A 17,882-nucleotide genomic window follows, 5' to 3' on the forward strand; every position below is an offset into this window, starting at 1 on the left:
CTAAACAAAGCTGGACTCAATTTCTAATTACCTTTTTCAAACTAGAGGTGTGAAAACACCCTGCTGAGACAGCAGGGGGTTCATGGCCCTTTAAATAGGGGGTAAACTACTATCCCATGAATTCATTGCGAATGAAAAAAAAAAAATCTATTGATTTTGCTTGATGCGCTCTCTGATTGGTGGAATTGTCTGCAAAGCAATATGGACTATGTAGTTATCCTGCACAAATGACCCCATTGAACATTATGGTTTGTTGACGAAATGTAAAGCAAACACACAAGACTTCATCGCTACAGTGTTTATTTTCCCTCAGTTATTTGTAGCTGAATTGCTTCCAATAAACAGAATAGTTCTCTGAAATCTTTTACAAAATATAACCAATATTTACAATAGCTGTATTAAAAATACAAAAGTAGTTACAGACTCTGCCGGTTGTCTTTGTAAAAGACATAGAAATACACGTGATTCTTTTCGATTGGGTTGGATAGAAACACAGGGAGCTAACAATGTGTAACACTAGAAGTAATGATAACTATCACAAAGTTAATATGTACTGTCATTACTATATACTGACCGTATCATGAGCGCCTATCATCTATGTAACAACTATCATTTATATGTTGTGGACTACAATCTCCTGCTTGTGAACATGTGCAATAATTCATGATCTTGATTACTGACAGATAAAATTAAATAAAAATACAAAAACATAAAATCTTTTTCCGACAGAAATGCGGGCACGTTTGGAAAGTTTTCAGGAACATGTCGGATGAGACAATTCATGTTTAAAAAGATCATATATACTCAGGAGAAACATTAAACACTGATATCGGCAAAGAGAGAGACGTCTGAGTCTATTGAGGTCTGGGTGCTGCTCACTTGCCTTCAAGTGTCCGAAAAGGATTACAAACTCCTCTGTCATTGATTGATTGATTGAAAACTCCCTCTCACATGCCCATACACACACACACACACAGTTTCTTAAACATGTGACATAATAAGCTGGCAGATTAAAACTTCAAATGAAATAATACTGTTTCTGTAGTTTTGGTAACACTGATAAAGCATTATGAGCAACAGCTCTCCTCACTACACACTTTAAAATGAGACTACGTGCTTCATTTTGTAAATGCAATAATGAAATTGTTCTTTTGTTGCCTTGTTTTGCAGAACAAAGTGCTAAGATTTTCTCTGCTCCTCTTTCACGGTGATCTCTGTGAAAGTCCAGAATGCTTTGCTGTGGTTCAGTCCATTGTCATGTTTGCATGTGGTGAAACTATGGGGTGCAGATTTATGAAGTGTCCCTTGTTAAACTGCAGATATTTGTTCGCTTTCTGTAAAGAGAAAAAACAAAGAGTTTAGAAAATGATCATTTAAAAATGTAAATAAATAAGTAGAAATATATAGACGCAAATATGACACAATGTAGACTAAATTAGATTTTTATTTCTTTTTTTTACTAAATTAACTTTTCAATAAGCAGAATTCATTTGTGCATTTCTGTGGTATTAATTGAAGTATTTTTTCATCCTAACTACACAAAACTATGCATTTTATTTGTGTTAAATAAGCTAAATAAGTCACTTTTAAACAATGTAAATACAGAATATAAAATAGTTGAATATACATAATAAATATATGAACGCAAACATACAGCTGGACTGACAAAGATGGACATGTATTTTGTTTTATAACCAATATTATTTTCATATTTAACGGTACAGTTACCAATATGTAAAATTGCACTTTATTTGACAGTTTATAATAAAACTACAGCATTAAAACCATCATATGAATCTTTATTACTGCTAAAAGACTTTTAGTTATTGTTTAATAGCTGAAAGAGTTTTTTTTATTTAAGTTAAAACATGAAACAAAAAAATACAAATACAAAAATTTAAACAGAGACTAACAAAACCATTTTTTCATGACCAATACACAATATTTCCATTACGTTTACATTTAGTCATTTACCATAATATGGAGTAAATACATTTATTTATTTACTATTTGCTTGGTAGTTTGTTTTCTACACTCACAGAAAAAAGGTACACAGTTCTACAAAAAATGTTCCTTAATAAACAGATTTGTACCTTTGTAAAAGTTGTACCTTATATGCTACAGAAAAGACCTCTAATGATACTGTTCTCTACCTTTTATAGTACAATTGAAATGAAGATACACAATTGTTCTCATAAAAAGGTACACAAGTGTTGGACAACTCCTTTATTACAACATTTATAATACTGGAAAAGCAAAGCGATTTAATGAATAATTTCCATATTAAAACAGGAATCATCATTTAAAAGCATGTGTTTAAAGAAACTCAGAAACATTCATCTATAATACAAAACAACTGGTAAAACAAAACTATAGGCATTGTAAACAAATCATTAAAGGCATTTTTAATAAACATTTGGTGAGCATTTTCTGATAAATACATTTTCATTATTGATATCTGCACCTTTTAGCGTTTGCTTTCCACTACACACACGAGCTGGCAAAAGTACTGCATGTGCAAAGTGTTCATGCAGACATTTCAGTATTGTAAAACTAATCAGACGTTGTGCATATCTCATTACAATACTTTAAAATAATCTCATTTCTATTTTAAAATTAAGTAAATTAAATTTACTTTTAAGTGATTACAAAGGTATTTGTGAAAATTGGAGAAAAATGTTTTATATTGTAGATGGGAGAATGTATTTCTGTAACATTTGTGAAGTGTTGTGAAATCCTCAGCAAAAATAGATCTTTTGATTTATGTTCAGGTGTTTTTTTATTCTCTATTGTTAATGAAAAAGGTGCATTTACACAAAAAGAATCTTTTAAAAAATATTGTTTAAAAATTTATTTAACGTTTTTATATTTACTGAAAATAAATTGACACATTTTGGATAAAGCAAAATGCCTTTAAATAGTTCTTGAAGGAACACATGACACAGATATGGCCTGTTTCCACTGAGTGGTTCGGTAGGGTTTGGTACGCTTTTATGGCCGTTTCCAGTCAAATGAAAACCGAACCGAACTGTACTGTACTGTACCACTTTTTTTTAGCCAGAATGAAAACAAAGGAACCGCCATGTTTTAAATACAATATTGGATCTGCAGATTTTAAAAACCAAAGGTACGTTTTGGTTACATTTGGTACAAATCATGTCCTTAAGGGAACAAACTGCAATATTATAAATTTGTTTCTTTGTCTTAATGTACAATTCTATTCTATAAAAAGGTCCTGCCCCAGTGACGAGGCTTTGTACCTTCTACTATTTTTTTGTGAAAGTGTATGCAAAATGAGATTTTTTTGCTTGTGAATCTTCAACATTAACATGATTTAATACATTTATATTATTTTCCATTTATTTATTTGCTTGTTTGGTTTGTTCCAATAAATTAAATAGGCAATAAAAATCATGTCAAAGTTATTATTAGTCTATGTCTAGCAGTTTTTAAAAATTTAACAGATAATCTTGTTCACACACTCACCATCTGCTTGTGATCGTCGTGGAGTCTGGCAGTGGCTGTACGGTGGTAATCTGCTGGACGAGTGCAATGGAGGAGGATCGCATGTCCTTTTAAGGAATCGAGATCTCTGCAGAGCCGCGCTGTAGTCTGGTGGGCGTCGCCCATGAGCATGACTGTTGGTGTCTGCCTCAGCCAATGAGACAGCAGTGTAACCCGGTGGTGTGGGCGGCGGCTCTCTGAAATGCCCCTCCCTCCGACTCACGGTGTTCTTGTTTGTGTTCGGAGTTTCGTCTTTTCCACCTCTGCGTTTTATCGTGCCTGTGTCTCCTTCCAGTTCATCAGCCCAGTAGCCGGTGGGAGTGGTCATGTGACTTCGCCCCATCCCGTCTGACAGCATCTCCCAGCTGCGGCTGTCGTAATATCCCACACGCTGAGGAATACTTTGGATATTGTCATGGGATCCACTCGAGCAGGATGTCCAGCTGCCACGACCGCTGTCTGCTGCGTCCAGTGATGCGCGGTCACACTGATCCTGAGTCAAGGAGTAGGACCTGAGAGAAATACACAGTAGATATTAAAATTCAACGAACAACCAATAATTTCCTAAATTGGTAACACTTTATTTTGATGGTTCATTTGAGTATTAGCAGAATGTCTGTTTAATATCTGTTTATACTGCTCCTTTAACAGACATTTAACTGACTATAAGAAACTTTGCAAGTACATGTCAACTTACATTAACCCCAACCTAACAGTAAACTTATAAATGCAATGAAAATTAGTTAACATGTAGATTCAATGTAACTTAAATTCAACAAACTGACCATCAAAATAAAGTGTGACCCCTAAATTTAGTCCAGTGGGACTCCACAGATGACCCACTGCACTGCATATTTGTATGTCTACCTTAATTAACACACTAGTTAACTAGTGATGGGTCATTCTTCAACAATTCCTTCATTTTAAATGAATCTTTTATGTGACTCGAGAACGATGACTCATCAGCGAGTGATTCGTTCATTCATGCATTTGCACATTTTTGCACATTGTGTCCTTTTTTTGAGTTTCCTACAGGGTTTGAGTTGTTCATTCATCATGTGAAAGACAGAAGCCAATCATATGAAGTCAGAAACAGAAAAAGACAAACTCATCTCTCAAGTAGGCATGGCACGATAACCATTTTCAAGGTTTACCACGGTTTGGAAAAGTTAAGGTTTTGAAATCGCCAAAATTTTATGCTATACCATTCCTACGGTATGTATTAGATTTTTTTATTTAGGTTTTTTTGCTTTGTTTTTTAGGACAACAGTATCTCTAGCAGAAAAAATGTCCAAAGAAGATGTTTTAAATCTTTTTAAAAAATCTGTGTTTTTGAAACAAAGACAGCAGAAGTCAATAATTAATTTGAATTTTTCAGCCTGACATGTTTACTGCTCCAAAATACTATAAATGTTTTTTAAAATAAAATATATTGTGTCCAAATAGGTAAAAAAAGAGTTTTAGTTTTTTACCCAGACATTTAAAAAGAATATATTTTAGAGCAGAAATCATAATACTGTGAAACAGTGATATTTATTTCCAAGAATCTTATACCGGCTTATGCCTACTCTCAAGTGCTGGGTTTGAGTCAATTATTTTTTCTTCCTTACAGCATTATAGTTAAGACATGTTTGAAGTGTGATCAATGTTTGGGCTAGTTGCAGATGTGTTTCAAATCAACTCATACTTTGGCAAATTGAACGAAATGACTCGATAAAAGATCCGTTCCTCTTGATGGGGGGGGGGGGGGGGGGGGGCAACTTGGGTTAAATTTCCTTTATTTGATAAAACCCCATTTAATTAGCAGCCAAACTTGCCAGTTTTCACTGACTTTATACGATGGTGAGACAATCTAAGAGGCCATTCACATATCGCATGTAAAACTCAATGGGAAAAGCTTTTCTTCATTAATCTCAATGCATTTTTGCGCATGTTCTCTAATGGCATTGATTGTTGCTAATCAAGCACTAGCTACACTCTCCGAAGACCCACCATTGACAAACCCTCGCTGCAGCTCTGAAACAAGTCACATTTTTAAAGAAATTTTAGAAAGCACTGCAGCGTTTGGGATTAAATAATTGTTATTACTGAAAACTGAAAGTTAAGTTGATTGGTTGGTTAACACTTCTGAGAAGTTGACAGGTTATCAACTCGCTGTGTTGTAGGTCTTGAAAAGGTAACTGCGTCATTATGTATTTGCGTGTGTGCTGCACAACTTCATTTGAAAAAATAAGCCTTTGTGAACAAAAGATACAATATGAAAACAACACCTAAAGTGACTGAAGCCCTCAGACAATCCTGACTTAAACCTGGCTATAAATCTCTGGAAAATCATTGGTGATAAACTTATGGCTAAGAAACAAAAGTCTGAATCTGAAGAACAGTTGATCAAGTGCACAGCAGAGGTCTGGGAGAGATTAGTTAGGCCCAGTTAGAGACTAACAATGTCCAGTGTTCTGATGTGCTGAAGTCATTCAAAGCAATGGTCTCTACATCCTTACAAATTTTTAACTGCTGTAATCTTCAGAAATGTTAGCTGTAATCTTTTTTGTGCTACAATCATTGGTCTAATTTCGACCACTCTGCTTTACAAAAAGTTAAAGATTTTGATAAAATGCCTTGATTATTCAGTAAAAGCCTGATCTACAAGCACTGTTCTACTTTTTCATTATTCAAATTGTGAAGATTTTGAAAATCTGATTACATTTCTGGAAAAAAAGGAGAATGTATAACAGTATAACACACTAGACATTTTAAACTAACTGTACCATTTCTTTAATAATCGATTTGAAAACTTATACATTACACCTGAAGTGTGTAAAACTCTTACCCCAGGCTTAATTGATCTGGCTCAGCCCTGCGTGCACTGAGTGGATGTGCAAGTGAATGGGGCTGAGTGTGTGTGTGGTCATCAACCATGAGGAGTTCGGAGGAAGAGGAGCTTAACAGACTCATCTGATCTGATACCTCGCTTACCACTAACTGTGGGCCTAGGAGAAAAACACATGCACAAATGATTAAGCAAGTAGATTTACTTCTCCTTACCCTCCAGATATGTCAATCTTAAAGTTTTCATATAATAGAATCTGAAGATGCATCACTCTAATGTCAAAATATGCATTCCTTTAACTGAAAAAATCTTTCCAAAATATGTATTATTAACAACACATGGTCACATGAACAAATAATCAGCAGCGGTTCTAATTTTAGTGAACATTGCATTGGTACTTCTTAACATTTTTCTTAAGTTTTAATAAGTTTTACAGAGTAAAATAAAAAATTTAACTATGCATCAAACTGGGACCGAAAACATCTGGCCACCATTTATTTATTCATATTTAATAATAAAAAACACATCTAACACAGTGCTATTAATAGTATCACTACTGAATCAAACTCTTCTCAATGAAACAACCGTACAAAATTTATCAAATATCACATACTAAGCTTTACTAAAAATATTACTGAACAAAAGTACTTCATAACCATAAAACCTCTACAATAGTAATAAAAATAACAACAGTTATTATTATTCTTATTCTTATCTTGTATATATATTCTTATATACATACATACATATATATACATACATATACACTGTACTCTATAGTACTGCCTTTTCTTTGCTTTTAAACCCCTTTTTTTTTACCCTGAAACCCATTTTGATGACTTTTGTGTAAACATTTATTAACCAAAGCTGTTCAACGCCACTAAAAGCACTTCAAGAGTTCACACTTAGATACTGTTTGACAACTTGTTAGCAAGTTAGCAGGTTTGGCATGCTGTCCCGGGAGAGAACCCTGAGCTCGGAGATAGTTGAGCCCAGGGCTCCCGCCAGGTCCATAAAGCATGTGAGGGGAGTACGAGGTCAGGTGTTCTCGAGAGCTCCCCTCGGCAAAAGAGGTAAAGGAGGAGAAGGAGTGGATGCGGGGTTTCTTTGGAAAACGAAGATAAAGGAGTAGTTCTTAGCTAGATTACTTATAGTGAGTTTGGATCAATCCGATTAGCTAGCCAATGAGTGTAGATGAGTGGCCAGCTGCAGTCAATCATATCACGTGCTCCTCTCGAAATTAGTTTGTGAAACTTCCTTTTGATCACAGGGCTACATATAATGCAATTATAATGCAGTTTAAGCAAGTTCATGATTGAACTAAACCATCTCAAATTCACAGAAATCGTAAGTGCTGATTAATTGCATTATGTGTTATCTGTGTGTATTTGTGCACACCTAGCAACCAACATGAAAAATTCAACACCGAACAGGACTATTAACAGAGCTATAAAATTGACTAACTGCTACACATCATCAGTTCATACCTTTTCTAGGTGTGCTCTGAGGTGAATTACGTGGAGAGGAGAGGATAGATGAAGTGCTTGATTGGCTGTCCTCTGGGAGCTTTCGTTGTCTGTCTCGGCCCTCTAATGACACACACACAAAAAAGTTTCTTGCTAGGGCCAGAAAGAATCTGCAGACATGTTTTGCCTATTCTGCAGAGAATTTCGTAAACAAATCTGTGGATTTATGCAGAATGATTTTGGGACTAAAACTTAAAACGTAATATATAAAAATATAATAATTGGACGCAAATCCAATCAGATCCACTTATTTAGTAAACAAAGCAAGTCTTTCATATAATATATCTACCAAAACAAGGAAAATATGATTTTAAAAATTGTATTGTAAATAAATCATAGAAACATTTTCACATTAGTCAATAATATTATTGAAAATAATTTAATTTTTGAATTAATATAAAGTTACACAAGCAAATAAATAGACTCAAAAAGAGACTAAAACTACTGATCGCCAACAGACAAATATACTATTTACATGTAATCACCAGCAGAGGGCGCTGCGAAGCTGTGAAAACTCTGATTGTGTGAAGATTTTTGTATGTATAACAGAGAAACATCTTACCGAATGGTAACTCTTTGCTAATTGACTTCTTGCGACCATGATTTCCATTGGTTTGTTGAGGACTGGCACTTCTCTGACCAGCAGGAGATGCATCAATCCGTCTCCTCTCACCAGCGTGCTTCAGTGCTGAAATAACAAACATGAATCAGTTGTACTAATAAAAAAAAAAATAATAAATTCTAACACTTCCATGCAGTATAATCGTATTAATAGTGGCTTTTATTTTGAAGCTTCCAAAAGCACATAATTCAGTCATAAACTAACTCATACACAGCCAAGGGTTTAACGCATGTGTTTTGAAGATAAATACATTTTTAATAAAAAAAAAAAAAAAGAAATGTAATGTTATAAACTACAATTACTGACTTCTGGTGGCTGCTGAATGCATGTTAAGAAAGACAGACATACACAATCATTTACGCAAGATGGGCTTACACATAAACATGACATTATACGAGAAATATACTAAATAACGTAACAGTAACTCCAAGCCAACTAGGTCAACTTCTTGTTTGTTGTGGTCTTCTGTGGTAAACTATGTGGTAAATGGTTCCTGTGAGACGTGTCTTATCCCAGAGCTTCTGCCATCAACATGTCTTGAGTCAGATACATCAGTCACGCATAGCGTGCATTCAGTCATCATCAGATGTCTACGACTGACGTTTATCATTAAAAAATGAGGAATATTTGTGTTACAAAAACACATCGTATACCTTCATAAGACATGCGATAACACCCTGGCGATGTATGGGTTAGTTTGATCATGAATTTATGCACTTTTAGCATGGAAGAGGCAGGATACATTTAATAAAAATATAAAATAATTTATACATCAGTTAAAACTACTCTGACTGTGTTTGTCTGACAGAAAATAGTCATATACACAGAGGCTGTCTTGAGGGAGTGAATTATAAGGTCAATTTCATTTTTGCTTAAATTATTCCTAACAATTGTTTAATTTTTATATTGCATTAAACTAAATGACATACTTATGTATTTATTGCCAAAAATGCCTTTAATATTAAAACCAAAACTACTTGGGTTATGTAGAGTTAATTAGGTTAATATAGATATGTTAAAATGAATTAATAAATAATAAAGCCACCTTTTTATTATAAAAACAGTATGTGTTCATTACACCTATTTAATCCTTTAACAAATCAATTCTTTTGATTTATGCGTTCATTTAAAATCATTTACATCAGATGTCCAATGCGTTGTAAAACTTTTATATCCCACAGCTCTACACTGCAATATAAACAATAATTCTAAACAAATAATAGGTTAGCTATTCCAGGAACTTTACTGTTGTCCTGTCCTAGTTAAAAACTTAATCTCTTACTAAATCATAAGAGAAATAAATACATGGTGACACTATAGGAGTACTTTAAGGGATGTAAACAATACCAATGGTCCTAGCACAGTTCCTGTTTTACATTTTAAATTATCATAGCTTACGAGAATCCCAAAGAGTCCACATATTGATAAATAATGTTATGACAGCTGTGTTAACGTTAAGTTATGACTGAATTTCCTTGTTACAGTTATGAAATAGTCTGATGACAAGCAGGAAATGTTCATGGACCAATGTTCTATAATATAAAACTATTAATATAAAACCTTTTATTAAATTTTAAATCAATCACATTCAATTTTAAAATCAGGGTATTGTTTTAAGGCAGGGATCACCAAACTTGTTCCTGGAGGTTTGGCGCCCTGAAGATTTGATCTCCAACTCTAATCAAACACACCTGAACAAGCTAATCAAGGTCTTGCTGGGTATACTTGAAACACCCAGGCAGGTGTGTTGAGGCAAGTTGGAGCTAAACCCTGCAGGGCACCGGACCACCAGGAACGAGATTAGTGACCCCTGTTTTAAGGCGTGTGTGACTCACTGGAGCTGTTGGCAGGCTCACAGGTCATGGAGAGCTCATGAAGTGTGTCCTCGTTGCTCTCGTTTGAGTGCGTGTCCAGATACTGGCGCACACGTCTGCTCATCATCTCCACCTCATACAGTTTCTTAGCACTGAGGAAAGAGCTCCGCCTGCCCTTTCTCTTTCCACCCATCGTTCCAATGTCAGACAGAGAAGAGCTGCTCACCTGACTTAGAGATCTATACAACAGAATACAACACACAGTAATCGTTAGTGCAACATGTCAACGCACTAAAACAAAATATGAAGTTAGCAATACAGCTAGATAAACAAGCCATGAATGCTGCTGGAGAATTATTATGGCATTCTTAACATGCACAAGAGGAGAATTGAGATGGGTCACTAATTTTCACAAAACTACAGTTAAATTATGTGTTCATTATGACTAGGGAGAAGAGACAGACATGAGTAATTGACTAGTCAGTTGCATATTTTCCAAACCAGCGAATTAGCAAAAATTTCAAATCAAATTAAGCAGTTACAAATTAAATAGTAAATAAATACTAATTAAACTACAAGCAAATTTGTTTTGTAGAAATCCAAAAACGTACAAACAAACAAAAAAACTTAAAAATAAAACTGTTGACATAGCTGAAAATTGTAAAAAGAAATTGTTTGAATGATAATTTAAATGTCAATTAAACTTGTAAAATAAAACTTCACCTAATATGACATTTAACGTTACAGCTGTAATAAAAGTAGTCAAAGAATAAATCAAATGATATTCTGATTTTATAGTAAACACTATAATAATAGAACAAAACATTAACCCATGCTTTGAAAAAGCAAAAAATATTTATTGCCTAATTAAACAACAAATAAATGATAAAAAACATTATATATATATATATATATATATATATATATATATATATATATATATATATATATATATATATATATATATATATAGGCAGCATTTACATTATTTAACCAATAGGTGGGGACAAACCATCACTGAATAATTCTTCAAAAATGATCCATCTAGCAATAAAACGTCAAGTTTGTCATTTATTGAAAATAAGACTAAAAATAACTAAGGGTTGTGCAAATTATAATGTTAGATTTATACATTTACGTTGCGTTATCAGCAACGTAAATGTAACAGTGAATTTTCACAGTACTGAATATTTTATTTTATTCAGCTAATTATTTTTTTCATTTTATTTTGAATAAAATTACAGGTTCTGAGTTCTTTGTTAAAATCAAAAGTTGCTTGCAGTACTACTGTTTTTGTAAGAAATGGACAGCAAATTACATTTGTCTCCTCACTTTTGGCTGATCCAAAAAATGGTCCGATCCGTCAAATAAAAAACATAATTTGATCCAAACCGTGAGATTTGTGATCCATTACACCACTTGTATGTAAATATATATATTTATATATATATGTGTGTGTGTGTGTGTGTGTGTGTAAGAACACTGTATGCCTTTTTTTTTTACATAATTAGTAGAATTACTTCATTGAATATAAGCACATAAGAAAAAAAATTATGTTTTTAATAGAGAAATGAAACATTTTATAAACACAGTGCAACCAAAACATGCCATGCTACGAATGGGATTGTTAGTATTTTAGCGCGCAACACAGCAAAACATGACAGTTAACAGTGAAAGGACAGAACGAGAGAGGCAGTACCAGTCCCACTTACCCAAGACTCCTCCACTTTTTCTTCCTAAAAGACAGATTCGCAAAGAGTCGAAAACAAAGAAAATGAAGAGATTAGGAAAGAGCAGACAAAAAGACACTTAGACAGTGAAGCCCATATAGAGTAAAAGGCCCAAAAACAAGAAGTCCAGTAAGACACCAAGCACACAAATGGCACAGAAACTATCAGCAATGGATATTTGATGATACCTAGTACATTGCAAATACAGCAATTTAACAACATCAACAGCATTTTAAAACATCATAGTGAGGTATCTTAGCTAATAAAATGAGCAAAAAAGTTAAAAAAACACCAGCAAAAATGATGTTGTCGCAAACAAAAATCTGAGTAAAGGAGCTGCATTTCTTATGTCAATAGTAGTGGTTGTCAACCTGTGGGCTGTGACCGTATGACACAAGGGTTGCCAGTTATTATTACTAGAAGTATCATTGTTAATACATGTCTAGTCTTAATGTAAAATTAAAAAACAGCAAATAAATATGTAACTTTGCTTCATTCTTTAATTTTCACACCTAGTTTAACTACCCGTTAATTTAAATCAGTTTTAGATGAAATCATGGATGTAAATGGGTTCCAGTGCTGGTTATGACTGCTCATCTAAACTGAGACCTGCACTCTCAGAACCAGGTGCAGTCGAGATCAGATTTGATTGGTGAATGCTGGAGCAGGAGTTAGGATACTCATGTTTGTACAGAGCTTGGATTAGTGGTGCTTAACACCATCTGTGGGACTCCTGCAAAATCTAACTCATAGAAGAAACAGGGGCATTATTATTAAGGCCTTTTTATTCTGGAAGCTACAAATACTACAAATCGCTGCACCTGAGTCCCTTTTTCTGTGTGGGTGATAAGCGTTTTGTTTGGTCGAGTGTGATGAATGAGTCGTGTTTTCAGGTCTGTTGTCACCATTTAGTTACAGTGAGCAAGTTCACATTACACAAATGTTGAACTTCAAAATGACTGAAAACTCTGTCCTGTGCTGGTCTAGCTGAACCCACCCTGCCAGCTCCCTGATTCCTACTGATGGTCTACCCACTGTTGACACCTGCCTGAATTTTGGTTTTCCCCGTTTCCTTAAAAAGTGTCAGCCTGAAACACTCTGGGCTAGGTGTAATGTAATGTATATTTTGAGTTTAATTAAACCATTGATGCTCTATTCAACATTGACATTTAGTTGGACTTTCATCTGAGAAAGTTACCAACCTGCCACATATAGAGGATTCATTAAAAATATATATGAATAAATAAATCTCAGTGGGTTGCAGAAAGATGTGTTTGATTTGACTCAAAATGTCTGGGTTTTATGCAGTATGTATGAAATACTTCTTTTTAGTAGATTAGTCTCTTTACCTAGTCTTAAAAAGCAATGCAGGGTCCATGGTGATGGAAGCCATTCGAACCACGTGTCTGATCTCTCGTGCGATCATCCTCAACTTCTCAAAATTCACCAGACCGTCCACCTCTGAGTTGTTGCCTTTAAGAAGATGTGTTTGACAGTCATTTTCTATCCAAACCATATAAAAATTTTGGGATTTTAGTTCCTAAATGAAAAGAGAAAGTTGAAGGTTACCCTCATGAAGGAAGGTGAGGTCTTTCTTGATGACGGGGAACAGAGGGATGACCGGCGGCTGAAGGTTGTGTTTGTTCAAAAGGTTGCGATATTTGGCCATGTTGCGAGAAGGGTCAAAAACATCCTGTAATTCAGCCAAAAGCTTCTCGTATTTTCCAGGCAACCGTTCCCATGTAGATCGCAACCGAGAGACAGGAGCCAGATTGAACCCACTGCAAAACATGTAAAGATACACTTCAGTACATGGATAGGAAACAGGCTAGTTCTAGAACTAGCACGTCGACCAATTCTTGCAAAGAACACATTTGATGTGTTTGTACATAAGTGCAATTTGTACAGAAATTTTGTCCTATATTATACTTTTACAAACAAATAATAAATTTAATATTATATTTAAATATATATTAATATAAATATATATGTAATTAATTTTTTTATTATAATATAATTAATATTATTATTATTATAATTATTATAAAAACAGCTAATCTTATACTTGATCTATACATTGCTACTCTCTTTTTATAAAAGTAAATGCTAAATTTATAAATGTGAAAAAAAAATATTGCAGACATAACTGATTTAGGTTTTAGCTATGCTTATTTCCCTTCTGATTTCTGTTAAAACGTTAAAGAAAATGTATGTAAATTAAAATATAGTGATCAATTTATTTTTCTTAATAAAACTACTAAAACTTACAAAAAAATAATAAAATTATAATATTAAATGTAATGTAATGTGTATTTACATAGCGCATTTATCATGTATGGCCATACATCCAAGCGCTTCACAATCATGAGGGGGGTCTCTCCACACTACCACTAGTGTGATTTTTAATGACCACAGTGACCTCAGTTTATCATCCTATCCGAAAGTAAATAATAAATAAATAATAGTGATGTAAAAAAAGTAATAAACAATAATTCTGTAAAGAACATAATATTTATCATTATACAACATAATACTGTAAAATAATAAAATTATTATTAATAAAAGTAAAAAGATTTTCATTTATCATTATTTGAATTAAAGTTCTGAAAATTACAGCCCTGGATATAAAACACAGAGTTATCTTGACAACACTTGTAGATGCATAAATTAGTGTTTACAGTAGGGATGTCTAGATCTAATCATGAGATCGGAAATCAGGCCCGATCACACGGTTTCAGGTTTAATTGAAATTGGACGTTACCTCCCGATCAGGACTCAAAAATATATGTGTTCTCATTTTTATAACTTATCTATAGTTATGCCCAGCAAAGCATGTGGCATGACCGCAAGCTATTGGTTAAATGCTGGCAAAGTAGAACATGGAAGCAGCTTTAAGCGGAAAGTGCCAATATGTCTGTGGTCTAAAGTTGATGACGACAACATTGCAATAACAAACTGTGAGATATGCAAAGTTGGGATTGCCTCCCGGATATTTTAAGTTGAGGTGCTATTTGTTTTTATATTAGATTTCATTATATTTACTGTTGCACTAAGGTCAAAAAGTGAAGAATGTTATTTATTACTTAATTATTCTAGCTACCTCACACAAGTGCTCTGTTTGTTAACAGAGTTGTTGAATGTTAAAATAAGGTGAATTAAATAAAACATGAGGAACATGACAGATCTGTTTCTTCACTCTTCTTTATTCTTTTTTTATGTATTATAGAAGTATCGGATCAGGTTACGGTATTGGCAGATACTCAAAATCAAATGACTCGGAGGCAAAAAAACCTGATCGGGACATCTCTAGTATACAGTGTATATGTACAGACATAAAGTCTACCTGATAATGGCGAACATAGAGTTGAAGTTCTTGCAGTCGCGGCAGTGAAGAGCAATCTTAATAAAGTGCTTGATGATCTTCACTCTTTTGGCCAGGTTGGTTTCCTGAACAATCTCTGTGGCGACCCAGAAAGTCTCCTGGTTCACCAGACCCTCAAAGTTGCGCAGGTTTGTGGGAGGCTCTTGTGGGTGAAGCTTAAAGAGGTCATTGATGTAATCTGTCGGTTCGATGCAGGAGAAGAGCAGATAGTTGCGTGCTGAAAGCTGATTGGCTATCTCCATTGAGCTCAAAGACAACAGGGGCACCACAGATTCTCTCTGCATCTCCAGTGCTTCCACATCCGAACACAGCGTCTCGGTTTCCATATTGCTCTTTAGATAGTACCTTAAGAAAAAGTAGCAGACAACATTAAAAGAAATTGTCTAAATTGTCTATTTGACTTCTTAAATTCAGCTTAAGGCCAAACCTGGCACTCAGTTGGATCCTGTCAGCCAGTTTGGACAGTTGATCAGGCAGTCGTCTCTGCTTGATAACTCCTTCCTGTGTGACTGAAACTTCACAGAGCGAAAAAGCTTCGGGACTCGCAGACAAGCCAAATTCTTTTATGGCTAGATTGGCAGCTTCTCTGGCTGTGGTGTCTCTATTGGCCAGTAAGTAACGGCTTTGCTGATCTGCCTTGAAAATGCGCAGCACCTGGTCTTGCAACTCTGTAAATAAAGAAAGTGTAAGCAAACCATAAACAAAGGTAAACAAGAAACTTCAAAACCTCAACCAGCACTAGGATCCAAACATTCCTGCATAGCAAAGATAGCATGCAACTTCTAGAACTATATAGGATGAGTAAACGAAGGAGATGTCGAAGAGATAGTTGCAAATGATGAGATGACGGAGACCCTGATAACAAAGCCAAAAGGATTCAACTGGAGATCCAGAACAGGCAGAAGTGTCTAGAGAAAACATGTTGAAAAGTGCAACGCCTTGAAGAGAAAAGTAGAAAGATTTGTTTTTTAAACGAGACAAAACAGGCAGAGATTTATTGGAAAGTAAAGCTATTAAAAGGACAGCTTCTTCAGTAACAACTCAATACTTGAATCAAAGTAAAATCTGCTTTTGGTAGTCCCCCTTAGCACTGACCACAAAATGTACTTTAATTGATTTTTTTATGTATACAAATATTAAGAAATTCTCTTCATAGTCAGATCACCCAATAATCAATCTGTGAAATTGTTGGTACACTACTTACACCTAAAAATGGGGGTGGATGGGGTTGGTTTACTTAAAACTTTTTTATTATTATTGCTGTTGGTCACATTGTTATTTTAATGCTTTTATAATTATATGAAATGGTATAAAACTAAATCTTAACGGATGTCATTGAGTAAATAATAATGAATCGGTTGTCAAAAAAGAAAGTCTATAATGTTTTAGTTTTTAACGTTTTTTAGCTAGCTAGTCAGCTAGATACTTTATTGATCCAAAATTAATTGACACCAATAAAGTTTAAACCATGAAGGCAAGCCTGTAGATATCATAGAAGCAATTTGCAAACTTGACATGGAAGTTTTAATGATGTGATGCAAAAATGGAAATGCTTTCAATCATTCGTCTGCTTTAGAATGTTGGGTAATCAAAGCTTTGGTGGTCCCAAGTGTATTTTTGTCTTGCTATGGAAGTCAATGGGGACCGTCCACTACTTGTTGAAGAACAACATTCTTCTTACATATAATTGTGTGCAAACAAACTTTAAGTGTATATTTTTGGGGTGAACTATTAGCTTTGGCAAAATTTTAATTATGCGTACATGTGAATACTACAGCATTGAATTTTATTATTACTGATAAACTAAAATAAGCTTTACATTATTTAAAATGCTGTTAAGTAACGATGTTAACCAATGAGAAGCTTCAACAGGATCTACAGAAACACATACAAAATGGTTACAGTGGTCTCTCAGCTATAGTTTGAAGAACAATCATTTAACTACTGGCCCTATAAGCCTAGTGGCAACGTTTTCACATGGCACAATGTGTATGGAGTCTACGCCGACAGGCCACTGAAATAAAACAGAGACAATGTAATAAAGTGCGGAAATAATTTCACAGCCTTTAGGGCATTTTTAGTTATTTTTATTTCCAGAGCGTGACTCAGACTTGCCAGACAACTGGCATAACATAGTATATTGACAAAAACACACGGCAACAGTGCAGCTACACCCCTTTTTTTTACTTTCAAGAAAATGAGAACTTCCCATAAGTCTTGTTTTTATCCACAAATAACAAATCATCCATGGTGATGCCATTAGTGTGAAAACATTGCCACTGACTCAAGTTCCAAAAACAAATCAGATCAGTAAACCACTGATTACTACACAGGGCTGAAAAGATCAGCAGACCGAAGAGTAGGAAAGACAGTCAGCCAAAGAAAACTACAACAGATTGTGATTGAGAAAGACAGACAGGCCGCTACATTAGACAGGTTTCTATGAAGACGAACAGCTATCTATAGGAAAAAGA

At 34.5% G+C, this 17,882-nt stretch overlaps 1 protein-coding gene across 10 annotated transcripts in view; it reads right to left on the minus strand.

Annotated features, from left to right (window-relative positions):
- Nucleotides 1–283: 283 nt before the first annotated feature.
- Nucleotides 284–17,882, minus strand: part of rapgef2a (Rap guanine nucleotide exchange factor 2a) — a 66,061-nt gene continuing 48,462 nt past the window's right edge. For 6 of the 10 annotated variants that reach the window (XM_087237081.1, XM_087237080.1, XM_087237082.1 and 3 more), the window contains 11 exons: nt 15,836–16,076; nt 15,370–15,753; nt 13,596–13,807; nt 13,376–13,499; nt 12,009–12,032; nt 10,318–10,535; nt 8,423–8,548; nt 7,822–7,923; nt 6,335–6,494; nt 3,487–4,016; nt 284–1,334 (listed from right to left, as the gene is read on the minus strand). In XM_087237081.1, the coding sequence (XP_087093207.1) occupies nt 1,309–1,334; nt 3,487–4,016; nt 6,335–6,494; nt 7,822–7,923; nt 8,423–8,548; nt 10,318–10,535; nt 12,009–12,032; nt 13,376–13,499; nt 13,596–13,807; nt 15,370–15,753; nt 15,836–16,076 (2,147 nt within the window). In that variant the 3' untranslated portion in view covers nt 284–1,308. The remainder of the gene's footprint in view (nt 1,335–3,486; nt 4,017–6,334; nt 6,495–7,821; nt 7,924–8,422; nt 8,549–10,317; nt 10,536–12,008; nt 12,033–13,375; nt 13,500–13,595; nt 13,808–15,369; nt 15,754–15,835; nt 16,077–17,882) is intronic. The other 4 variants (XM_087237085.1, XM_087237086.1, XM_087237084.1 and 1 more) reach the window with 1 other exon arrangement.

Source organism: Danio rerio, chromosome 1 (assembly GCF_052040795.2).
Source record: "Danio rerio strain M-AB ecotype USA chromosome 1, GRCz13ab, whole genome shotgun sequence".
NCBI lineage: Eukaryota > Metazoa > Chordata > Actinopteri > Cypriniformes > Danionidae > Danio > Danio rerio.